At 42.0% G+C, this 27,463-nt stretch overlaps 1 protein-coding gene across 3 annotated transcripts; it reads right to left on the bottom strand.

Annotated features, from left to right (window-relative positions):
• Positions 1-26,876, bottom strand: scarf2 (scavenger receptor class F, member 2). Of its 3 annotated transcripts, none has more exons than XM_029716342.1 (11): positions 25,985-26,876; positions 23,153-23,211; positions 21,289-21,390; positions 20,611-21,130; positions 19,210-19,428; positions 18,608-18,736; positions 16,137-16,240; positions 14,350-14,464; positions 13,800-13,897; positions 8,479-8,640; positions 1-3,609 (listed from the first exon to the last, which is right to left on the bottom strand). In XM_029716342.1, the coding sequence occupies exons 1-11, from the start codon at positions 26,092-26,094 to the stop codon at positions 2,327-2,329; spliced, it is 2,901 nt and encodes a 966-aa protein (XP_029572202.1). In that variant the 5' UTR covers positions 26,095-26,876; the 3' UTR covers positions 1-2,326. The 3 variants fall into 3 exon arrangements, with proteins under 3 accessions (XP_029572202.1, XP_029572201.1, XP_029572200.1); XM_029716341.1 differs by having other exon boundaries at positions 8,479-8,637; positions 13,800-13,924; XM_029716340.1 differs by having other exon boundaries at positions 13,800-13,924.
• Between the last annotated feature and the right edge of the window lie 587 nt (positions 26,877-27,463).

Below are 27,463 nucleotides of genomic sequence, written 5' to 3' on the forward strand. Positions count from 1 at the left end.
TATAGCTACATGTATCGCTTTTATTTCAAAGAAGTAAATAAAAAAAAATAAAAAAAATAAACAACAGTAAACAACTGAAAATCAGATCAGACAAACAAACAAATATACCATATCGCTGATAATGTTTCTGCAGCGTTATGAGGCCCTGCTTACAAATATGTACTGTAGCCTGTGAAAGCAGGCAGAGGCCAGTCAGTCAGATATAAAAAGATGTGTTTTCTGCTTGCTTAAATTGGCACTTTATAATCACACAGCTCATATGGTTTTAGTACTTAATAACAGTGGTAACACAATAATGCACATCCTGTATAATCCTTTGAAGTTTTGATATTTCCTATGGACAAAATGATAGCAATTGGGAAAGTCGATAAGATAAAGAGAGTAGGCTATAGATTCCTGTGTAGCTATTAATGCCAGATAAGTTTCACTCTGCTTCATGCAGTTAAGTGTTAAACAAACAATAACATTGACAGAAGCCAAAGGCAACTTTACAAAGTACATACTCATACTGTGGCTGCAGAGAACCTGACACAAACAATCAAATGTAACATGAAAGCCAGTTCATTGACACAAACAAAAATAAGTAGCAAAATAATTCATATAAGCGCAGCTTACACACATATACAATTATACTGATACAAAAACACCTTCACGTGTAGAAAAAGAACACTGGTAAAGAGTAGGCTGGCTGTACCATAAAAAAATGAAAACATCAAAGGCACCAAAACAATCATAAGCATTATCAAATAGCTCTGAAAACTGTGGAATTTTCAGTAAGTCTGAATCCACAGTCTGAACCACTGCCACTTTTGTACTACCTTATATTATGCAGATTGATTAATTGTTTTTTAATGAAGTGTTGTATTTATATTCCATACTCTTTTCTACGATCCTCCTCTTGTAATGTGGTAATCCTCATATGTATAAAACCAGTAAAACTTAATACAATATGAAATGTTGATTAAACAATACATCCCTTTCGGGGTAAGTGTTACCCTTGAGTCAATAAGGCCTCTTTAACCAATTAGCTTTAATTAGCTAGCATTATTCAGCTAATTAGCCACACTGGAATTCAAGTTAAGAAAAAGTAAACCTTCTAATGTAATATGACTAGATTGTCTGTCATGTAGGTGGATGATTAATATACTGGTAAAGAATGATTGAAGTATCAAAATGTAAGTATAATATTTAATCTGTTACGTTCCCTGTGGATGTGGAATTCAAACATGACTTCAACCTTTATAAACAACATTATGATGAGAAATACCAGATAAGCCAATGCCTCTCACAGACTGTTTCTAGTGGCCAAAGACCTAGTGGCAATACATCTGTCTCTATGTGCTTCTTAGAAAACATGGCTGCAGAAACAATGCACAGAAGCATTTGGTATAAGGAACATTGCCTACCCACATTTATTAGTGCGTAAGAATCAGGCTGAAAACTATTGAGTGGGAAATAATCTAAGACTAAGACATGTACACTAGCTGTTCAATAGGCCCGACGAAAGAACATAACCTTAGCTTTTTTTAGCTGCTTTTACAGCATATCCAGGTAATATAGTGCGTGCCATCAGAATACAGGGCTATTGCTCTGATGGGAGGGGAATGACAACAAGTGCTTCCTTAAAAGTTTGCATTGATTACTCATTTCATTGTCAATAAACTGTGACTGACAAAACTGTGGAACAAACGTACTGTACTTCAGCTAAAACATTAGATTGTGGACAACATAGCAACAAAAAAAGATACAAATAACTCAATCTCCTTTATGGAGTGTTCCTTATTGAAACTGGCTAATTTAAATCAAACAGACAAATACTATATTTGTATTCTCAGTACCTTGTTTCAACTTGAGACCTCACTTTGCATAGATTACATTTCTATTGTTGTATCACATACAATGTTGAGGAAAAACATTTTAAATTACAAATATTGTCGGAAATTCCTATATAAATATAGTGGTGGGCATTGGAGAGATATAGTATGGAAGAAAATAGAAGATGATTGTTTGCCGCTGTCAGAACTCTCCCACTGCCACAGTTATGTCCGGCTTTGAAGTGGAAAACTGATACATTGCAGGTATATGAGTTCAATATAATACAAACACACTCCCACACCAATGAGAAGAACCACAGTTTAAACAAAGTTCTACTTACTCTCCACTGGTCCTGGACACACAACACACACACACAATAAATTCCTTTCATGAAAAACCACCAAGTCCTTTGCATGTCTCCTTTGGAAGAAAAGTAATTAATTCCCCATTGTCATGTGTGTGAGTAACAATAAAAAAACCCTGGTCAATAGGTCTTGGAGTAAAAAATTGTCTATTTGATTATCTGCGGTGGCATAATTGCTGTCTTTGTTGGTGTCTTAGTTTCCAGAGCAGTATCCAATGTCCCTTCCTTGCCTCTCTTTCTGGGAGGCTTTTTGATGGGGGTCTTCTTTGGCGTGACGTCCACTGCTCCACCACCACCCTCTCCCACCCTGGAGCCGTTCAAGTCCTGCTTCTCCGGGCTCTTGGGGGCGACCTCGGGGGTGGCTGGGTCCGTTGTGGGGACCCCCACACCCACCATCTTCTGGAGGCTGGTGGTGGTGGGCAGCAGAGGCTTGTTGGAGCCCTGGTGGCCTGGGGTGGCCGGAGTGGTCCGCTTGGCCTTCTGCGGAGGAGTGGGCTTCTCCCGGTCTCCTCGGTCCCGGAAGGCTGGGGTGGGCAGGCCGTTGGTCTTTACCAGGCCGGTGCCCTCATTCCGGTTGATGCTCTGCGTCTTCTCTTTGAGCTGGGCTGCCAGGAGTGTGGCAGCCTCGGAGTTCATGTGTGGGTGGATCACTTTGGGGCTCTTGGGCGGCTCCTTGGGGTTCTCCAAAGCGGCTGCCTTCTCGGCCGCCTTCTTGTCAGAGTTGGAGTTGTGGAAGTTACCGATCTTCTTGAGAGCGTTCTGCACCACTCCATTTATGTGCTCCATGTGGTTAATATCCTCCCTGGACCTTCCCAGCCGGTGGGCCTTGTGTTTGATGGGGGAACCATTGACCTCCGTCCCCTTCCCCTCCTGGTTCTTCTTCTCCTTGGAAGTCTCCTTCAGCCTCTGCCTCTCTTCGCTCTTGGCTGAGCTGTCGCTGGAGCTCCTGGTCGTCCTCTCCTTGGGCACTGTCAGCCCCTTACCCCCCTGGTTCAGCTGCTCCACCTGGGGTGTGGTACCCCCGGTGTTCCCATGGATCCACGACACCTTCGGTTTGGTGGAGGGGTCTGGCGGGCGTGGTTTGGTGGTGGTCTTCCATCCCGGGGATGGTGGCTTGCCATTACCTTTGACCTCTATTGTAACTGTGCTGCCACCCCCATCCTCTTCGTCCTTGGAGTTCTTGGAGAGGCGTGCAATGCGAGCATAGAGGGCCCCGATGGCCGACTCAGAGCCGCTGGTGGAGCCCTCGCTGTCGGAGGACTTGAGCAGGGTTGCTTCGCTCCCGTCCCCAGCCTGAGGCTTGTTGGTGGTGGTGCTGGTAGCGCTGGTGTCTTTCAGAGAGGTGTACTCCCCTGCATCGTCCTCACTGGGCACAGCTGCTGCGGATGGCTTCTCAGCTGCTGGCTTCTCCTTACTCTCATTCAGTGACTCTATGGGACAGTAAGATATATAATTGATGAGAGTCAGGTTTAGTTTGGATGGTAATGTTGATCATACGTAGGTGGTCAGAATATGAAGTTTATTTCCAAAACACTATATCCACACGTTTTACTTTTTTTTATTTAATGAGAAATTATCGCTTATGAGTACCTTCATGTGTGTGTAAAATATTACTGTTCTCAGATTTTGTATTCAAGACCAGTGGTGTAGTGGCAGGTATACGCCGTATACCCACTTATTTTTCAGTGGGCATTGCCTATACTCACTTCTTAATTCCCACTGATAGGTATCAAAGTAGTGTAGCAGAGGTATAAGCAGTATCAATTAATAGGGCTGATAGAACAGATTGGAATGTTTTGCTTCAAATGTTGATAAACTATTATTTGTTCACATTTTAGGCGCAGCATTGTACACATGGCAGTGTGTGAATGTTCCAAAATGCAATTTGCGGGAAAACACCGTTCTGAAGTACGCACTGCACATGCAAGCGGTTTCATGGCCAGAGAGTGAAATACAGAGATGGAAATATCCGTTAGAAAGAGGTGGAATTTAAAGATGCAACAACTATCATGGGTTGCTAATATGATTAGGATAATGTCTTTGGCTGCTAGATAATGAAAGAAAGTTGAAAGAAAACCATTATAAAAAGAATTGCCTCCACATTTCTATGGTGGGATTTTGTCTTTAGGCTACTTTGAATCAAGGTAAGACATGCCTCATAATATTAAGTAAAACGTCCGGGTTTCAAACAATTAAGGAACAGGAAACATATAGTGATGCTAATGATAGGCCTAACTGTCTTCTGGTAGATGGAAAGGCTTTCTTAAAAACCTTCTCTATTAAATGTTAACTAGCTACAAAGTAGCGCATGCCTATATGTCAGAATGATATCATGATGATTATTTGCATCAATCCAGTGGCCATTTCTTTTGCAAACTCCATATCATGTGCTACAGAAACACAGCTAATCAAACAATAGTGCTAGGTACCTGCATACTTGAATTACAGGGTAGCTACCATCAAAAATCACAATTTATTCGATTTTTACCAGACCTCAAAAGTGGTTTCCTGATGTGCATTGTTATGGACTTTTTAGTTGTTTTTCTGAAGAAAAACAAAGTGTGACTTTGAGAAAGAAAGCCAGAAAAAATGGGGGAGAATCTGAAACCTGTGAATTTCTGACTCTGTTTATCTGTTTCAATAGTATTAGCCTACTGAACAGTACTGCTTGGGTTGGCCTGATTGTGAAAGACCAATATGGGATTTATCATTTTAGTTCATTCAGAGTGTATGTCACTGTTTCTAATATAATGTTTCACACAGGGTGCAATTTGGAAAAATGTAGGCAAAATTATAGGAAACACACTTCTCCAGGCACCACTACACCACTGTTCAAGACGCTATATATATCCATTGTTTAGCAGGAATGGTATGTTCATATCCTGTATATTTGACTGAGATATGTGGTTGTCTCACCTAGCTATCTTTAGATGAATGCACTTACTGTAAGTCGCTCTAGACAAGAGCATCTGCGAAATGACTAAAATGTCAAAAGTAAATGTTTTACATACAGATCTCATATGACTCTACTGAATACATTTGACTGTGTAAAACCTAGCAGTACTAATTATTTCTCTGAAAGTGAGGTGGAAATACAGCATTTTGCAAAAAACATGGTTATTTGTCTCTCTGAAATGAATCCATCAAGTAATAGATTTTAAACAAATACATCTGTTATTGCCATTATTAGATAGTGAAAAAACACTTTCATAATTTCTTTAAACCTCTTGACGCATGTTAAGGACAGGGGGCGCTATTGCGAATTTTGAAAAAAAATACGTGCCCATTTTAAACGGCCTCCTACTCAAACTCAGAAGCTAGGATATGCATATAATTAGTAGATTTGGATAGAAAACACTAAAGTTTCTAAAACTGTTTGAATGGTGTCTGTGAGTATAACAGAACTCATATGGCAGTCAAAACCCTGAGACAAATCCAAACAGGAAGTGGAAATCAGATTTGTGGAATCACTTTCAAGCCTTTGGCTATGAAACACACCGTGAGTTAGGATTCATTTAGCACTTCCTAAGGCTTCCACTAGATGTCAACAGTCTTTACAAAGTGGTTTGAGTCTTCTCCTGTAAAAACTGACCGAACGAGAGGCCTGGAAAGTGTGTCATAGAGGGAGGGCCATTACTACTATGACACGCGTGCCCGTGGGTACTCTTTCGTTCCGAAATGTTTAGTAAGACAATGCAATCGTCCGCCTTGAATATTATTGAAGTTCTGATTGAAAAAGGCCCTAAAGATTTATGTTATACAACGTTTGACATGTTTGAACGAACGTAAATAAAAAAAATTGCACATTCGTGACGACAAGTCCCGCGCGCTTCGTACATTATGAGTAGCCTTCGGAACGCGCTAACAAGAAGGAGCTATTGGGACAAAAATTATTAACTTTTTCGAACAAAACTACATTTGTTGTGGACCTGGCAATTCTGGAAGTGCCTTCTGATGAAGATAATCAAAGGTAAGGGAATATTTACAATAGTATATTTGATTTTAGATGGTTCCAAGATGGCGCTAACCTGTATCGCCTAGCCTATTTTTCTGAGCATAGCACCTCGTTTATTGCAAAGTGTGATTTCCCAGTAAAGTTATTTTTAAATCTGGCAATGCGGTTGTATTCACGAGATGTTAATCTATAATTCTTTGAATGACAATATTATATTTTACCAATGTTTTCGAATAGTAATTTTGTAAATTGTAGCGCTGATTCACCGGAAGCATTTGAGGGAAAATATTTTCTGAACATCACGCGCCGATGTAAAATGCTGTTTTTATATATAAATATGAACTTTATCGAACAAAAGAATGCATGTATTGTGTAACATGATGTCCTAGGAGTGTCATCTGATGAAGATTGTCAAAGGTTAGTGCTTCATTTAGCTGTGTTTTGGTTATTTGTGATGCATGTGGTTGGTCGGAAAATGGCGGTGTGGCTATTGTGTCGATGTACTCTCCTAACATAATGTAATGTTTTGCTTTCGCTGTAAAGCCTTTTTGAAATCGGACAACGTGGTTCGATTCAGGAGAAGTGTATCTATAAAATGGTGTAAAATAGTCCTATGTTTGAGAAACAGAATTTATTAGATTTGGTTATGAATATGGCGCTCTGATTTTTCGCTGGATGTTGATCCCGGTTACGGAAAGTATTTAAACCCCCTTGACTTTTTCCACATTTTGTTAGGTTACAGTGTTATTCTAAAATGTATAAAATATTTTTTCCCCCTCATCAATCTACACACAATACCCCATGATGGCAAAGCAAAAACAGGTTGTTAGAAGGTAGGTAAACCTTCGCCCCAGTCTGAGGTCCTGAGTGCTCTGGAGCAGGTTTTCATCAAGGATCTCTCTGTACTTTGCTCCGTTCATCTTTGCCTTGATCCTGACTAGTCTCCCAGTCCCTGCCGCTGAAAACATCCCCCCAGCATGATGCTGACACCAGCATGCTTCACCATAGGGATGGTGCCAAGTTTCCTCCAGACGTGATGCTTGGCATTCAGGCCAAAGAGTTCAATCTTGGTTTCATCAGACCAGAGAATCTTGTTTCTCATGGTCTGAGAGTTTTTTACTGAGGAGTGGCTTCCGTCTGGCCACTCTACCATAAAAGCCTGATTGGTGGAGTGCTGCAGAGACGGTTGTCCTTCTGGAAGGTTGTCCCATCTCCACAGAGGAACTCTTGATGTCTTTAAGAGAGACCATCGGGTTCTTGGTCACCTCCCATACAAAAGGCCCTTCTCCCCCGATTGCTCAGTTTGTCCGGGTGGCTAACTGTAGGAAGAGTGTTGGTGGTTCCAACCTTCTTCCATTTAAGAATGATGGAGGCCATTGTGTTCTTGGGACCCCATACAGACAGGTGTGTGCCTTTCCAAATCATGTTCAATCAATTGCATTTACCACAGGTGGACTCCAATCAAGTTGTAGAAATATCTCAAGGATGAGCTCAATTTCAAGTCTCATAGCAAAGGGTCTGAAAGTATTTGCAAAAAAATCTAAAAACCTGTTTTTGCTTTGTCATTATGGTGCAATGTCTGTCGGTTTCCGATTATTTTTATTTATTTAATCCATTTTTAGAACCAGGCTGTAACGTAACACAATGTGGAAAAAGTCAAGGGGTCTGAATACTTTCCGAAGTCACTGTATAGCGGTGTTTAATTAAAATCTTCATATACAGTATTAGTGCATCATCAGGGATAAAGGATGCTTTTGTGAGGCATGTTTACATTATTTAGAATGAGTGTACATCATATTTATCTTCTTGAATAATATCAAGACATTTTGAGGCCTCCAAAAACAATAAACTCACGGGGGTGTCTAAACTAAATAATATATAAACTGATAGCCATAATGCTTTCCACCAAACTACAAGGAGAGATTCATGAATTGGATGGCTTTACCATTATATTTCCTGTTTATTGTTTCACATCAACACAAGGGACTGGACTCGATGGCACATGGTAAGGATAACTAACTATCATATCTCTCTAATTAACTTTGCAAAAGTGTGTGACTCAGTGCTCAGTCATCCTAGTACGTATTTTTCCTTTACACTTTGTGACAAACAAATCCCACTCCATGTGTGTGTATGTTCAAACATTTGTGTGTGTTCGTGTGTATGTGCATGCATCCGTACGTGCCTGGATGTGTTTATTTGTGGAGTAGCTGTGGCTAATCACAGTGTTTATTGTTCTTTCCTGATGACTCACCTTCATGGGGCACACATTGTTTAGACAGGTCCGTCGTCGTTTGTGTCCGTCCGTGTATCTCTCTCTCTGTGTGTGTGTGTAATGACTCACCTTCATGGGGTACACAGTATACGGGGCCATCATCGCTGGGTTCCTCCTCGAAGGAATCGAAGGACTCCTGGGAGGACCAGGAGGAGGGGCAGGGCTGCTCAGCTACAGAGGGGGGCTCGATGAAGCTGCAGTTGAATGTGTTCTCCGGGTCGTGGTGGGCTACTGGGGGACAGGGAGAGAAAACAAACACAGAGAAGCAGGGGTCAGAGAGAAGTAGATTGACAGGACTACCTTACAAGAACAACAGATCGAGAGAGATGTTGTGGAGTGTGTTGATGTTGTCAGGCACGGTACAGTCTGGCTTGAGTTATCTAGAATGTTTCAATAGTGTTTCATGTTGATTTACATTTTTTTGTGACAATCTGCATGCTTCTACATTCCTTGAACAAACTGCTGCAAACTGAGAAATAAGTTCGAGTTTTCCTTTAGTTATCATTCCAATAGACAGAGAATTCTCCATTTCCTAAATGTAGGTACTTTCCCTCCCTCCCTCCCTCCCTCCCTCCCTCCCTCCCTCCCTCCCTCCCTCCCTCCCTCCCTCCCTCCCTCCCTCCCTCCCTCCCTCCTCTTTAGATGTTGATGTATTCTGCTGACCCTTCAGTCTGGGGACAGCTGTGTTCGTGTGGGATGTCTGTGGTTCCTCTTCTCCTTTCCCCAACTGGCCCGAGGACTGACTGTGTGTGTGTGTGTGTGTGTGTGTGTGTGTGTGTGTGTGTGTGTGTGTGTGTGTGTGTGTGTGTGTGTGTGTATGTGACTGGGCGTTAACTGGACACTAACCACATCAGATACCTCAATTTACACCCTCCCCCCTCTACTGGAGGACACATGAGCCCATCCGTTTGTTCTCCGCTAACGCTAAGCTAAAACTAAACCCTCTCTTGGCTGGAAGTTCCCCTCCAACTCTCTATGTATTTGACATGATTTATTTGACCATTTTAAACACAATTCAGCCACACAAGTGGATTTACTGCATTTAAAATCATTGAGGATAAATCAAAAAAGTTTTACAACGTATTTCCATTGTGGTCCTTATTGTGTTATGAGTTTATAGTATGAACGTTGTGGCATGGATGTCATCTCCCAAATTGTAAAACAACTGACCTCTGCTAACACCAACACAACCAGGTGTGGTACAGCTACAGCTAAATGAGTACCAGGAGATGTGTAAATGAAAAAGCAGCATTCTTTTATTATTCTCACAGCACTTGTTAACTAAGCCTTGGGGTTTGGGGTGGGAGGGGGGGGGGTGTACTAAGCTAACATATGGAATTGTTTTAAGATGTCATACCATGGCTCATTTAGCTTTTAGATTTTAGAATTTTAGGACCCCTGTAGGTATGAGATTTTCTTGGCAATACAGACAGTCTAAAAATGTATCATTAGGAATTGGATTTTGAAGTGTCTGTCCTATATTTAGGAGATATACGAAAGCTCTGGATTTTTATATATATATTTTTACACATATATATCCCCCCAGTTAAAACAAAACAAATTGTTTTAACCAGTATGGGGTTACCTTCAGTCCTGTGAGTCCTGTAACACTTGTGGGGGTCGTAGAACAAAAGGGTCTCATCTTTCCATAGAGTGGTGATATTAGTCTGTACGGTTTGGATGCTACAGACAGAATATGGCACATCGGCGGTACCAACTTCAGACAAGTCCTATGTGGATGTCATAGAGCAAAATGGACCACACCATCTTGTTCGTGAGAGTCTCATCTTTTCCATATTAGTTTGTAAGCTAAACCTTTCAGACACTACATACTGTACATTTTCGTGAGAAGACTGGTCTCCAGGTCTGACAAACAGTGACATAGGTGGATAGCGGTTAACCTCAGAGGTTGAACAGATGGATTTTGATGGGAATCTTTTCATTTTGTTAATTAGATTGACGCAAGGGGACTTTCTATTTTGGTGGGAATTTCCACTGAAAATGGTGGGTACTATGAGGATATCCTGCATACTGCAGAGTCAAGCAGAAAGTGACTATTTTCTGAAATTGTTCCAGGCATTATATCTGGTGACATCCCAATATTGTTCAGATATTGTTGAAATTCTACATAATACCGCCATGGGGATGGGATTAAATGGAGGAAATTGACTTGATGTAGATTCGTTGGATTGTAGCAATGGCAGCCGTTAGAAACAATATAATATAAACAGTGCCCATCCAAATATTTATCCACAGACACATAAAAGAAAGGCCATGACAATTCTTTCATAGCAGCTTTTCTTCCAGCTGAAAATTATTTTGTTCAAATTCAATAAAGTAGATACATAAATAAATGGCAGACTTTCTGTTTGGAAGGTATGCACTTCAAGACTATTGTAACAGCCCTGCTATGCTAGAGTATAATGACCAGACGACTCCAATGCCATGGAGGTACAATAGCAGAATGTCCCAGTTGACTTAACCATTGTCTGTGCTAGACTATATTACTCAGGACTGATGCAGTGTCCAATATGTATAGCATAGGGCCTACTGTAAGTAACCTCAATTGACCGACTAACCAACTGGCTGTTTATTCCATACATTCTCTTTCATGATACAGTGAACAACTGCTGTGCTTGAATGTTCACACCAGACTAAAAGTCTGGAGCCGGATGGATTCTTCAGGGAGAGACGGGACAACAGCGAAAGCCCAAAGCTCAGCCTACAGAGTCCATTAGACAACTGTGCATTTCTGATGAACCCCAGCTGTACAGGCCTATCATAGCTGCCTGTGAGGCCAGCTACACTGGAGCAGGTGGTCCCGCTCCACATCACTTTTCACAGGGAAGCATTCGGACATGCAACTGCGTCCCAAATGGCACCCTATCCCCTATATTATAGTGTACTACTTTTGACCAGAGCCCAAAAGTAGTGCACTATACAGTATAGTGAATAGGGTACCATTTGTGACACACACGGAGGACTACGGAATGGAATTGGGGGAAGGCAGCCAGCCGAGCGTGAGATAGCTAACTATAGTATAGGGTGTGGAATAAATATGCTTAGAATGGAATGACAAACTATAAGCAGTGTGGAGGTTTTAGAAGAGGAGGGGGGATGGGAGAACGTTTATGTATGAAGGAGCAGAGGAGCTATATGAGCTATGCAAAAGACAGAGCAAATGTTTTCTTCCTCCCCCTCCTCCTCTTCCTCCTCTCCTCCTATTCCTCCTCCCTCTGTTTCTCTTTACATTTGTCTTGGATTGGGTGAGCGTTTGGGTAAAGACACCATAAATATTTTCTTCCTCCCTCCTTCTCCTCCTCTTCATCTTCCTCTTCCTCCTATTCCTCCTCCCTCTGTTTCTCTTTACGTTTGTCTTGGAATGGGTGAGTGTTTGTGTAAAGACAGCATAAAGGTTTTCTTCCTCCCTCCTATTCCTCCCCTTTTTCATCTTTCCTTTTGTCTTGCCACATCTGTTGTAGTGTGTTGACCACAGTGTGGGTAAATCATAGGTCTGACACGGGCTGGGGTAAATTTGGCCACTTCCTGTTTCGAGTCCAGTGGGCCTCCTGTGGAATGTTGAAGGGACTGAAGGCGCCCCAGGGAGGGTAGAGTTTCAAAACGCTGGCAGGCAGGCCACGCTTCTGTGGGCAGGCAATGAGGAAAGCAAAGCAGAGCAGAGCGTCCTGGCTCTCGAGATGGAGGGAGAGAGAGAGAGAAGCTGACCAGTTTATCTCTCCTTATGAACAAGAGAGTCTATAACACTGGGAGAAGGACTCCAAAGTATATTCTTAAATTCAGTCAGTCATTTTATAGCTGTGTGTTGTCATGTATTGTTGAATGTGAGGGAGGAAAACTTAGAGAGAATTGGTTTTGGTTTGAACCAAAAACTCTATTCTACTCTCTTCAAATTCCCAAAGTGGTAGTTTGTTCTCCTTGATTTGCTTGATCGCAACCCAGACATGGCACGATATGCTTTGTGCACAAAATAATGAAAGGGCTTGTTTGTTTGAAAGGTCATACGCATAGACTTTTAACAAAATGCCATTTCTGTTGCCTCTGGCGGATTGTTTATAAGTTTCAGTAAACTTTGAGGGTGTTTGTGCAAAATGATCTTAATGTCCCATGACACTGGATGACAAAGACAATACTGTTCCAGTGTGTGTCTCTACGCAGGCACAATGAAGACAGCTGCGAGCTGAAATAATCAGCTAAAGAAGTGGAGAAGAACATGCTACTCGTTGTGAAAGAGGAGAGAAACAAGGTCACCGCTTTTTAACTCCTTCCCCATCACTGATCTTAATTGGTAAAGGTAACTACAATATATCCCACAAATAGGGCATTTCTTAATTCCAAAATTTAGTCAGAGCACTGTCAGAGCTATTCCATCCATGCATTCAGAACCAGTCTAGATAGCCATGATTCAATTTAACTCCTACATAGCAGAGCCAAAGCAGAACGGCACAGAATGTGGCCGTGTTTGAAATTTCTAGAGATTCCAGAAGGCATCTGGGTAGACAAAGGAGCGTTCTTCAGTATGTAGGCAATGTGTAATGTCCTTTAAGCTGACTTGAGATGGGTCCTGACAGACAATCCTATCCCAGACCACGAGACCTTGCTCCACTTCCTTCTCTCCCTCCCTCCACACAGACAGACAGGAGCTACTCTCCCTCCTCTCCCATCCACGTTGACACAAACAGAGTAGCCTTTGATAAAGTATCACTCAACACCACTCAGACATCCCGAGCACCACACTGACCCATTCTCTCTTAATAACACTGCCTTCAGCCCAGCAGAGTAGGAACTCAACTCACTTTCTTAGGAAGTAGGGAAGGAGGGAAATGAGTAAAGAAAAGAGAGAAAAAAAAGAGAAGGGCCTGTTTAGGGTTGTAATAATATGAACACATGGTATTTAAGGGTGCCAAGAATAATAAGCCCTGCAACCAGTGCATTCCTCTCAGATGAAACCCCATACCCATTTGGCAGCCGCAGTACACTTTTCAACCCTATTCATTGTCTGAAAACCACTCCACAGAGAGTCGCAGAGAGAAGTATCACAGAGCAAAGGTAAAATGAAAATGCTCTCTCCCTCTTGCTGAAGAGTTAAAGAGGCTTGCAATGATTATGACACAGAAACTATGGGATCATCCAGAGACACATGGAGCATATACACAAACAAACTAGAGAGTATCGTATTGAAGAAAGTGGCTGTAGCTGCATCCCGAATGACACCTTCTATTCCCTATATAGTAAACTACTTTTAACTAGGGCCCATAGGGCTCTGGTCAAAAGAAGTGCATTATATAGTGAATAGGATGCCATTTAGGATGCAGGCTCTGCCTTGGCATGGTTGAGGCGGTAGACTATGGGGAGGAGGGATTGGGGCTTACCGACTACTTTGGGCAGCTTCTGTCGTCTCAGTGGGATCTGGGGGAGTTTGGTGCTGATTCGGCTGAATCTTCCACACAGGATCCGCTTGGCTTTTTTGCTGTTGGTAGAGTTGTCTTGGTCAGGACTGAGGGAAAGAGGGAGGGGTGACTCCATGGAAAACATACTAAATTACGAAACACCGCAAACTGATTCAAATGTGGGTAATGTTCATCTGTATTGACACGCTTGCAGTACAAGCAACATTTCATGGGCCACATGAAGAAAAAAAGACCACACACAATATCATACTGACCCATTTTTGATTTGGCTACAAACGATATGCTATGCAGGGCCTGCCGTTCTTCCTTACCATGTGAACTAACCAGGAAAGACTTTAGGCCCTTATTGTAACTTATAACAAGGACCCAGATATAAGACAAAAGGGCAAAAATCTATTTTAAAGGATAGAGCCATCTACATGAGCTACTAGCAAGGAAGGCAAATGGCCCACTCTTCCCTTCCAACCCATCCCATCCCTCGCCCTACACCAGGCCCGTGTCTGTCACTCACTTGTGGTCATCTTTATTTCGGCAGAGGCAGCAGCAGCAAAGCAGCGAGAGGAGGACAATGAGCAGAAAAGAGACCAGGGTTCCTGCCGCGATCACGCCCATCCGCTGGTTGGGCTCTGAAACAGCAGACAGACACAAGCAGGGATTTTTGGGTGTGCCACACTGGTGCAGACTGCCAGTGCCAACCAGAGCCATTTGTATAATATATCTGGTGCCAACTAATGTTACTCTCTGTCAGAACTCCCTGAACTCCTAGAACCAGAACTCTGGAGCTGAAATTCAATCTGTCCTGCACTGTGTTGACCCTCCACACAGTAGAAACACTGTAGGCCAATCGTTAAAGTGGGCATTGAAGAGATAGAGATATCCAAATGATCAACAATGTGGAACAGACAAATTGACTTCCATCTATTAAATCGCCACCCGCATTATCTATCTCCTGATGTGGATTCTACTTCTGAAATATCTGTCAAACCCCATCTTTTCACTTTTCTCTCACTCCTCTACTACACTCCCTATACCGCCATAATTCATTGATGATTTATTAGCACCCCTCCCTTTCTAAGCTGGATACACTTAAACAGAACAGCAGTCCATCTGTTGCATAAGCATCTCTCAGGGTGTGACTGAAATGGCACACTATTCCCTACATAGAGCACTATACTGTTAACCAGAGCCTTATGGGCCCTAATCAAAAGCAGTGCACTGCATATGGAATAGGATGCCATTTCAGACGCACCTTTAATTTCCACAGTATACATGCACTGTGCAGCCAGATGACGCCATCAGTGAGATAACCTATAAGTTAGCAGATAGATAAATACTGCTGGCCCCTGGCCCTCTACGCCCCTCTTCTGTCAGAGGCTGTGGATGAATGGAAGTGTGGCCTGGGTGTGGCGTGTAAGGCCTCTTGTGTTCACAGCTGGAAAAAGGAAGGGACTAGCCTGGCAGAGCCCAAAGGCCTGACCTGTGACATCATCACTGCTTCCCAACATGTCCATTTGGTAACCCTGTTTCCTCAAGCTGCTCTCCTCCCTCCATCCCTTCTCTTTTCTTCCTCCAGCTCTCTCTTCCTCTTTTCTCTCTCTCCAGCGGGACAGGAACAGGGCCAACAAACACAAAGTAAAAAAAGGACACCAGGCAGTCTGGAAACACCGTTAGGCTCAACTACTACATTGACCTGAATCGACATGTGTGCTAGTGCTCATTGTCTCCCCCATAGGGCTCTGGTCAAAAGTAGTACATTATATAGGGAATAGGGTGCCATTTAGGATGAACTTGTCTCCGTCACCGCTATCAACTGGCTATTTAGACAAACAGTTCAAGCAAGGGGTTTGGGACCTTCATGTGCAGTGCACCCATTTGATATGTTCCCTATGGTTTCATGCAGGGGTGTGTTTTCTTTATGTTGTGCCTTTCTTTCCAAAATATAAAAATGTCTTTATCACTAGAAGCACCAGGGTTTGACACCGCAAGTACTCTGCTAAGAATGCCTTTTTACATCTACATTTTAGGTCTTGCAGCGTGGCTGACTTCAAAAACAGTGACCTAACATTCACCCAGATCTGTAGAAGTGAATGAGGTAATAAAGAGAGTGGTTCCCTTACATAGGTTGCAGAGTGTATATGTGTCTCTGTCTCTCTCTCTGTGTGTGTGTGTGTGTGTGTGTGTGTGTGTGTGTGTGTGTGTGTGTGTGTGTGTGTGTGTGTGTGTGTGTGTGTGTGTGTGTGTGTGTGTGCGTGCACATGTATGTGTGACTAAGGAAAGAGAATGGGTTGGTTTCCTTACGTAGGTTGCAGGCCCCAGACATTGGGTTGCAGTCCTTGTCGTGACAGGAGCAGGTCTGGGCACAGTTCACTCCATACTGACCCATCTGACACGTCATATTGCAGCTAGAAGAAAGAGAAGACACTAATAACTTAGTTACTGTGTCCATGTGAGACACATACAATTAAATAGACAGTGCCACAGGGATTCAAAGACAGTAAAAAAAAAAACGGATAATGACAATATAATACTGACTACTTCCCTGTACTGACTGAATAAGCAATGAGTACAGCCAGGAGTTTTTCCTGAATATATGACCTGAGCAGGGTTCTAGAGATATGCTAGAGGTCTAGGGGTCTAAAGTGTTTCCTGATCTAGTCAAGTAGACAGGAAACTCTAGCGTGAAGCACGGATGAGTGGAAAAAACAGTAGAGAGAAAACATGACATGTTGGACACTCTCTCTGGCAGTGAAGCATGAGAGGAGGAAGGGGAGGACCATCCCTCTAGGTGTATTTGATAAAAATAAGAATAGTGAAACATTTAAAAAGTTATTATTTTTAGATAAAACTATAATAAATATATTCACGTCACCAAATAATTTATTAAAGCACATTGTTTTGCAATGAAGGTCTACAGTAGCCTTAGCAACACTCTGTAGAGTGGCAAAATGGTGTCGCCGAAGGACCGCAAGTTTCCATCCTCCTCTGGGTACATTGACTTCAATACAAAACATAGGAGGCTTGTGGTTCTCACCCCCTTCCATAGACTTACACAGTAATTATGACAACTTCCGGAGGATGTCCTCCAACCTATCAGAGCTCTTGCAGCATGAATTGACATGCTGTCCACCCAATCAAAGGATCAGAGAATGAATCTAATACTGAAAGCATAAGCTACTGCTAGCTAGCACTGCAGTGCATAAAATGTGGTGAGTAGTTGACTCAAAGAGAGAGGAAGACAATCGTTGAACAGTTTTTTACAAATTAATTTCTTCATAAATGAAGGAGTAGCAAGAGAGGGAGTGAAGGAGCTAGCTATATTTAGTATTTATTTCACTTTCACTTACTTAGCTAGTAAAATGAGCTTGCTAGTTTAGCCTACTCAAACACCTGGCTCAAAAAGAGAGGGATGCTATGTTACCTATCTGTTTATGGCTATGCAACACTGGAACTCTTCCAAGTCAAGGTAAGCTTTTGGTTTTATTAATTTATTGCCACCGGGGCCTGCCGGTGTAACTGGTAAACTGCTTGCTAACTGTACACTGTACTGCATGATTGTAGCGGGTTTACTAATGCATTTTTTGTGCACTGAAGTTTGTGGACTTCAATGCACAACACATTAGCTTTCCAAGCCAAACCGTCATATCATAACCGCTAACAACTACACAGCCTACATCGTTGTCACCAGCCTACATCGTTGACTTGACGGTAGCTAATAATGGTGACAGCAATGTAGACTGTGTGTAGCGGTTAGCGGTTATGATATGAAGGTTTGGCTTGGAAAGTTTTTTTGCCTAGTCACAGACAGCTAATGTGTTTTGCACTGAAGTCCACAAGCGAAGGGAAAATGTGAGTGGTGGAGAGGGCGTAAATGCGAGAAGGAATAATCCAAAGCTCAAATCGATCATCCTGTTTTATGTGGCTGCTATGAAAGTGAACTGTGTTTGCGTGTGATCAGGGGTGTATTCATTTCACCGATTCTGTTGAAAAACGTTTCTTAAATGAAAACAAACAGAATTAAACGGGAATAAACATACTGGAATTTGTCCAATTGAAATTCTTGTTTGCAAGTGTTTGACTAATGATTACACCCTTGATCAGCTAGATGCAGTCAAGACTGTGCAAGGCGGTATTGAATGTGTCAATGTCTGTCACCTTGCTTACTCAAATTTCTCTCGACCTTTGCACCTACATTGTAAACTATCATTCATAGGCTAGGTTGTAGCAACCTCATGATGGGTATAGGGAAAATGTTAGTATCATGTATTAGCCTAAACCTATCGATGTTACATTACGCTGGGTGAAAGGAATATGAATGACAGTCATCCAATATGCTGTAATAGAAATAAGGCCATGCTCATATTTTTTTTAAATTGTCCTTCCTCATCTTAAATGGCACTGACCGCCACTGATCTCTGGGTATTGTAGCCGTGAACGGAAGCGTAAACATTAAGATGTTTTGGTGAGAGGTCTGACTTACTAGGTCCCGTAAAATCCCAGGTCACACAGGCACTCTCCGGTTGCAATGTGACAGACACCGTTAAAATAGTATCATGTAGTAGCCTAAACCTGTCAATGTTACAATGAGCTGAGTGAATGGAGTATGAATGACAGTCATCCAAGATGCTGCAATAGAAATAAGGCCATGTTCATAAAAAAAAAAAATTGTCCTCCCTCATCTTAAATGGCACCGACTGCCACTGCTCTCTGGGTATTGTAGCCATGAAGGGAAGCGTAAACATTAAGATGTTTTGGTGAAAGGTCTAACTCACTAGGTCCCGTAAAATCCCGGCTCACACAGGCACTCTCCGGTAGCAATGTGACAAACGCCGTTAAAACAGTGGCTGCAGTCATTCTCACAGTTATCCCCATAAGTCCCGTTGGGACAGCGCACCTCACACCTACCGACCAGGGAGACAAAACAGGAATGAATGTTGTTTATTATGGTCATTGTCACATCAGCTGTGAGTCATGTCTCAGAACTATTAGCATAACATGAAAGCCTGTGCCAGTACAAGTTCAGGTATTTGAAATAGTAATTATAATGCAGTATCTATGTAAATTACATTTTGACATGCTGAAGAGTAGACAACAATTGACATTTTCTGTAGCTTTGTATTCAAGTGTATATTAGCATAACTGTAAGTCTTTGTTTGAACTTATGTTTTCAAGTGTTGTACTAGAGCAGGGCTGTTCAATGTCGGTCCTGGAGGGGCCAAAACACTCCTAGTTTTCATCCTCTCCTTCGAATCTGGGACTGATTCAGACCTGGGACACCAGGTGAGTGCAATAAACTACCAGGTAGAAGCAAAAAAAAGTGTTTATGTGTGTGTACGTGCGTTTGTGTTTCCATTCCAAGTGAGTGTTCTCTCACCTGTCCCCGATCCAGCCGGGGTTGCAGTGGGAGCACTTTCCGTCGATGCGGTTGCAGAAGTGGCCATCTTTACACGGGGGACACACATCCAGGCAGTTCTCTCCGAAGAAGCCTGGCAGGCACATCTGGTCACACTTGGTCCCGTTCCAGCCCCTCTCACAGGTCACACACCTCCCCTCTGTTATCTTACAGGGCTGCTGGCCTTTACAGTGGCCACACCTGGAGTCAGGACATGAAGGGAGAGAGAGCATCAAGATGGTGGTTGAAACATTTGCCTTGGAAATGGCTCCATATTAACATAATATTCCCTATGGTGCACTACTTTTGGCCTGGCCTATTGACAGAAAGACTATTTGGTAACATTTTTATAGCGAATCTTTGTGTTGGTATCTACACAATTTAGCGGTCCCTGTATATACATTTCCAGGAGCCTGTAGAGATTTTACACCTCCATACTGCCTTTTCTTATAACATCTATGACATAGAGGTCAGAGAAGTGTGGGAAAGTGGCTATGTAGCAGCTCATGTTATACATGAGTTCTGTAGACTTTGAGCAAGGTAAATCACTTAACCTGAATGGCTTCAGCATATTGGATGATTATTATGAGGAACAGTGAATACCAATTCCACAGTACACTTTTACCGATCATGTTTAAAGTAACTGTCCAGTGAAAATCTCACTTTTAAAAGTTAATATTCTGTTAATTCATACCCAAATAATGCTGTTGACTCTTCCTGGGCTCCCGAGTGGCACAGCGGTCTAAGGCACTGCATCTCGGTATTAGAGGTGTCACTACAGACACTGGTTAAAATCCAGGCTGTATCACAACTGGCTGTTATCGGGAGTCCCATAGGGTGGCACACAATTGGCCCAGCATTGCCGGTGTAGGCTGTCATTGTAAATAAGAATTTGTTCTTAACTGACTTGCCTAGATAAATAAAGGTTAAATAAAACATTTTTTTAAATACTATACTCGCATGAATAATTTTTATGACCGGTATACGCCCACACCATTCTGTTGTTGGGGTACAACCACACCATTCCAACACAGAAAAGCAGATTTTTTAAATACTTAATAATCAACATTTCACTCATATTGTAATTATTTATAGGTCATATTTTCTAGAAATCTGTAAACACTGGACAAGTATTTTAAGATATGTTATGGGTTATCAGCTGGAGCGTATGTGAAATCATATTTCCAATCAAAACTCCAAAACCACAATATAATACGTATCAGAAAAAAAACATTAACATTAAGATCCTCGGAATAAAATTAAGAGAAAGCCCTGTTAATAAGAATCCACAGCTTTTCAGTTTCCCATCTGCTACACTATCATGAAAAATGTCTTATGTTCGGTTATAATGACACAGAGTAATGTTCTCCAGTGGTTCCTCACCTGTTCCTGCAGTTCTGTCCGTAGAACCCTGCGGGACACGGTTCCCTGCAGAACTTCCCCCGGTACCCCGGTGTGCAGGTACATGAGCCATCTGCCTGGTTGCACTTCCCATGGATACACTGACAATACCTCTCGCACCGGGGGCCCCACAGTCTCTCCCGGCACTGGCAACGACCCGTAAACTGCTCGCATGGAGAGTTATTACAGTTACACTGGATGGCACAATTCCTCCCCGACCAGCCTGGACTACAGTTACACCTTCCTGTGTTCTGGTCACACACAGAGTTGAGACTGCAGTAGCAGTTGTTTGCACACTGAGGGCCCCAGAAGCCATATTGGCAAGTGCATGTGCCTGTGTCCTGGTCACACTTGCCCTTCTGGCAGAGGCAGGGCTTCTCGCAGTTGGGCCCCCAGCGGTTAGGGTTGCACGTGCACTTGCCCGTCACATCATCACACTGGCCGTTCGGAAAGCATTGGCACTTGCCCTTGCAGTCTGGGCCCCAGAACTGGGTGGGGCACTCTGAGAAAGGAGGGATGAAGTAATATCAGGATATTATGGTGAGAACATCATAAGCATTACACAAACACTTCTTTGATGCCTTATATCTAGGCGAATATGTCGTTTCTGATGTTTTAGGACAGGACGTGTGAGATGTGTCCGAAAAATAAGGTGCTTACTTGTATCACAACTGGCTCCGAAGTATCCATGGCGACAGCGGCATTCATTGGGCCTAACGCATACCTCATTTTCCTTACAGGTGAAGTTACCTTCACAGAGAGCTAGGGGGAGGATGTACTGAATCACTACATGTCCACATATTAAACATTGAGGGCTGGTTTCACCAAACCGAGAACCTCCATTGAAATCATTTTTTTGTCCAGGACTAAGCTTAATCACTGTCCAGGAAACAGGCCCTAAGTGATATAAACATGTACAGTTGAAGTCAGAAATGTACATACACCTTAGCCAAATAAATTTAAACTCAGTTTTTCACAATTCCTGACATTTAATCCTAGCAAAAATTCCCTTTCTTAGGTCAGTTATGATCACCACTTAATTTTAAGAATGTGAAATGTCAGAATAATAGTAGAGAATGATTTATTTCAGCTTTTATTTATTTCATCACATTCCCAGTGGGTCAGAAGTTTACATTCACTCAATTAGTCTTTAAATTGTTTAACTTGGGTCAAATGTTTCGGGAAGCCTTCTACAAGCTTCCACAATAAGTTGGGTTAATTTTGGCCCATTCCTCCTGATAGAGCTGGTGTAACTTGAGTCAGGTTTGTAGGCCTCCTTGCTTGCACACGCCTTTTCAGTTCTGCCCACACATTTTCTATAGGATTGAGGTCAGGGCTTTGTGATGGCCACTCCAATACATTTACTTTGTTGTCCTTAAAATATGCTTGGGGTCATTGTCCTTGGAAGACACATTTTTGACCACGCTTTAACTTCCTGACTGATGTCTTGAGATGTTGATTCAATATATCCACATAATTTTCCTCCCTCATGATGGCATCTATTTTGTGAAGTGCACCAGTCCCTCCTACAACAAAGCACCCCCATAACATGATGCTGCCACCCCCGTGCTTCAAGGTTGGGATGGTATTCTTCGGCTTGCAAGCCTCCCCCTTTTTCCTCCAAACATAACAATGGTCATTATGGCCAAACAGTTCTATTTTTGTTTCATCAGACCAGAGGACATTTCTCCAAAAAGTACAATCTTTGTCCCCATGTGCAGTTGCAAACCGTAGTCTGACTTTTTTGTGGCGGTTTTGGAGCAGTGGCTTCTTCCTTGCTGAGCGGCCTTTCCGGTTATGTCGATATAGGACTTGTTTTACTGTGGATATAGATACTTTTGTAACTGTTTCCTCAAGCATCTTCACAAGATTGATTTGCACTTTTTGCACCAAAGTACAGAATGCATCTCCTTCCTGAGCGGTATGACGGCTGCATAGTCCCATGGTGTTTATACTTGCGTACTATTGTTTGTACAGATGAAAGTGGTACCTTCAGGCGTTTGGAAATTGCTTCCAAGGATGAACCAGACTTGTGGAGGTCTACAATTGTTTTTCTGAGGTCTTGGCTGATTTATTTTGATTTTCCCATGATGTCAAGCAAAGAGGCACTGAGTTTGAAGGTAGGCCTTGGCATACATCCACAGGTACACCTCCAATTGACTCAAATGATGTCAATTAGCCTATCAGAATCTTCTAAAGCCATGACATCATTTTCAGGAATTTTCCAAGCTGTTTAAGGGCACAGTCAACTTAGTGTATATAAACTTCTGACTCACTGGAATTGTGATACAGTGAATTATAAGTGAAATAATCTGTCTGTAAACAGTTGTTGGAAAAAGTACTTGTGTCATGCACAAAGTAGATGTCCTAACCGACTTGCCAAAACTATAGTTTGTTAACAAGAAATTTGTGGAGTGGTTGAAGAACAAGTTTTAATGACTCCAACCTAAGTGTATGTAAACTTCCGACTTCAACTGTACATATGAAAATACTGTGCTATGACGTTGATATGCTGTATACATACGTGTCAAACATTCCTCTCCTATCTGCCCCCACCCGCTGCAGCACACAAAGCCTGGTGACCTGACAGAGAGGAGAAGAAATACGAGCGTGTCAGATAGGAAGAAAATAAGCAAGGCAACTTAAACAGACACTGGAATATAACAACATGCCACCACCCTGCACAACCACTACTATCCTTTCATCTCCTCAGTCCTCACACTTGTCCTTCATGTGGCAAACGCTGAAAATTCTAAACGTCTGCGCAGCATTTGTTCTGACTTTCTCCATATGCTTTCCATGTGCAAAGAAATGGGTAAATATGAATAACACACTTCTCACATAAACATCCTTCTTTCCAAAGCCCCTTCAACTCGACCTCTCCTGCCCGGCCTGTCAGCAGTCAAAACAATAGTAGCCTCTGAAGTGCTAACCCATGGAGACTATAGAAGAGCAACTCTAGCAATAGCTAGCTAGCTACAACCACAGTTCAAAAACAATGTTTTCTTTCAAATACTTTAATGTGTGATTGAACCTACCAGGCGTACCTGATGGGTGATGTTTTGCACTTTTGGGACTATCCCATTGATCAGTGTGTCAGTCAGTCTCAATCAAGCACAGCTTTGGTATCAGAAAGAACACAAATACTGTTTAAAGATGACCCCACGTCTAGCCAGGAAGGAGTGAGGAGTGAGTTTAGAGAGGCAGTCTTTGGCGGTCTAGTTTGAAGCAAAGCTAGATCCCCTCCACTCTGCTCTCTTCTCCTCTCCACACTGCTCTGTCAAGAAAGGACAGATGCTTCTCTTCTTCCTCCCACACCACTGACCTCCCAGAGGCCCCCGCCACACTTTTACTTCCTCTAAAGTGTTGGGGGCGGAATTCTGCCTTCAGTCAGGGCTTGCGCGCACGCGCGCACGCACACACACATGCACACAGACACACACATGCACTGTTTTTCCCCTCTAAAACCTGGCATTTGTTAAAAACACTATCTCAGCCTCTCTATTTTGTCTTAGACCTGGGTCTGTCACACAGAGGGAGAGTCTAAGGGATACTGGTCTTATTTAGGCCTACTATTCTGGAATGGGTCTAAAGACGCAAGAATGAGCTAATACATGGATAAAAAGCTGTGTTGGTTCATTTATACCTCACAAGAAGCTGTTTGTAAGGTATTAATCAAATCTCCTTTTAGTGAAGCATTTCCAATGTGGTCAGTGGTGTCTGCGATTTTAGATGACCCCATCTGACCTTTGACATACAGCTCAATCCATCACAGCTCTGGAAAAGAACACATTATGTTCATTGTGTAACAAATGTGACGTTTTGAGATAAAGCAGGACTCACATTGGTCTCTCATTATCAAAGCAGGACCCACATTTGTCTTTTGTTACTCAAAATAGCCTAAACTTTATCGGCCACAGGATTGTTACATTTGGCACTTTGAACAGAGTTCTAGTACTCAACACTTCATTCAACAACATAATATTTGTTTCTCAACACTGAAAAAATCAGATAGCAACTTTTCTCATTTTGTATGGTTTTTTTTCTTCTTCTCACTTTCCCATGGTACTTTATGATGCATTGAATACTGACAAACAATGATGTGTGAACCAACGTTGTTAATGTTGTCAATGGCCCCCTTACAGTCAGCGAGTTGATTTAGTAACACGTGGACACAGATAGGAAGTGCTAAGCAGCAATGATAAATGAACAACTACTTCCCTCAATTCTTCCTGTGAGCAGTGAACCCAGTAAAGAGATTAAACAAAATGCACAAATGAAAGAAAATGATAGGGGTGGTGCACTGCAAAAAAGAAATCATGCAAGCCAGTAAAAACACTAAGAATAGGATTGTGGTAGAGACTTTAAATTGAGAGTGGGGCCAACAGTAAACGTGTGTGATTGCATTGAAGATAAAGGATTGAGAATAGTTCACAGTAAGCACTAACTCTCCTCGGAGATGCTAAATGTTAAAGTAATGACCTTCAAACCAACTATAGACATTTGGGCAACAACTTTGACAACAAAGGAACATGTTTTCCCCGTGAGACACTGTAAATGCTCACCATTGTCTATTGAGTCACATTCTATTACATTCTAACACGAAAGGTAAGGATAGGCGCAGGTAGGGCCCAGGGGTCTACTTGTAATGTCATTTAAATGTGTATAATACCAGACCACAGAAGGGCTATGACCTCTGTTATGGAATGCCAAAATGTCAACAGATTTCACACACTCTGGTCCTACACCAACCCTCCTTTGACATGTGGTTTTCAGTCTGCATAGTAAAGGTGCTTTACTGGTGAATAAGAAATGTAGGCTTAAGCTAACTTGATGCACCCCCTGTCTATAAGTTCAGTCTACAACTTAACCTTTGTTTCTGGTAGCTGCAGCCATACAATTTTGTGTGGTTATTTTCAGCCATATAGCTGATGCCACGACTTCAGGCCAGTGACACTAAATATATAGGGCCTGAAAGCGCCCCCTATGTGAAATAATAGAACATTACCCACGGTTCCAGATGTAGGTAGCATCTGGATGGCTGCTCCTCAGATGGACTCCTCCTTGTGTAAGGAGAGTGCATATGAAAAGAACTATGACCAACTAGCCTACACAATATCGAAAATGAACTATTTTAGGTAGTGGAGGGCAAGAGAAACCAGTAATCCCGAGTCTAAAACACATTTTTGCAATGTGAATAGTCAATACTCAAAGTACAATAGTTCAGAATTTGACCTGAATAATCAACAAGTAGCCTAGTAACTAGTTGCATCGCATGGAGAACGACAGAGGCAGGCTACTCCTTTTTTATCGACAGAAGCCCGTTATTCTGCGTCCGCAGTGCAGCTATACTTACCCTGGTAATTTGCATACATTCCTGCCTTTGGGATTGAGTTCTTGGCTAAAACTCAAAGAAAAAAATGAAGAAACCACCACAACAACTTCAATAATGATCTTCAATTCCATTTTACAAGAAACAGCATCCTTCTAGATGCCTCTTTCTCTCCGCATTCCTCCTCTCCAGAAAACGACAATTGCTCCTATTCTTCTGCTCTCCAGGGTTGCGTTTATAATCCACGGCGGTAAAAAAAAAAGTTTTGTTATTGTGGGAACTTCAGAAGCTTTATTCAAGTATTCGAGAAATGATCCAGGTTCCAGTTGGGGAGAAAAGGCTTACCACTGCGCCATCTACGCCATCGACGTACCCAAGAGTTGAAAGAATGTGTAGCGACACCAAACCACACAGAGCACAGTTCCAAAGAAGTTATAAAACCCAAACTTGAACACGCAATTCGATCTCCTCGAACTATTACTTTCCTTCATTGCTGATTCGTAATATTAAACCATTCATTATCCCATACATTTTCAGAAGAATAAGGAAGAAGGAAAGAGGCATCAGGAAAGTAGCGGAATCCAACGGGCATCCTCCTTCGACAATAAAAGCACCCGCTTATTGCCACCAACCATAACTTGACCACAAATATTCTGTTTTATGCCCAGTGCTATGGAATAGGTAAAAACGAAATCTTTCGACTGGTCGAGGCAAAGATTCCCTTTTCTTTTTTTAAATCAAAGATTAATAACGTTTTGTCGCCTTCTCTTTCTATTGCGCTCTCATGAGTGGCGGGGGGCAGGCACTTTCTGATTTGTTACTCTATCCTTGCCTGCAGTTACTTACACAGAGTTAAGTGAGCATACTTTTCGTGCGCCACAGTTGATTTCTTTTCAGAGAAAAGAGGCGATAAGCAACACACAAAAGTGGGTGTGCCACATCTGATATAGGCCTAGGTCTCGTTCTTCCCTCAAAATATAAAATATAATACATAGGCCTACTACTACTACCAATAATTATAATAATAATAATAATAATAATAATAATAAGGTGAGTATTGGTAAAGTGGGACACTTTCTGAAACCCCCCCAAAATGATGCAATTCTAAATAGGTTAAGAATTCTATTACACTATATATATATATATATATATATATATATATATATATATATATATATATATTAAACACAGAATGGATGATTGTCTTGAGACCAATATCGACACTGGCAAATTGGTACACCTTGATTGGCAGAGCAAGACACTTAATTCTTTAATATAAAAATAGAGAAATTAGAGAGTAATACAAATAATGTTTTTATAAGAATAAGAGTAATTATATCAAGTATCAAATGTATTTATTGACATCTTTGTAATATGAACGTTAGTCCCAGTCAATAGCCCCAATTATATATTTTATGCCAACTTCATTGTATTGAAATTTGACAGAAAGACTACCGATTAGGCTATACTTTTGCACGGCAATGGCTCCCCCGTCTGTTTCAT

This window comes from Salmo trutta, chromosome 27, assembly GCF_901001165.1.
Source record: "Salmo trutta chromosome 27, fSalTru1.1, whole genome shotgun sequence".
NCBI lineage: Eukaryota > Metazoa > Chordata > Actinopteri > Salmoniformes > Salmonidae > Salmo > Salmo trutta.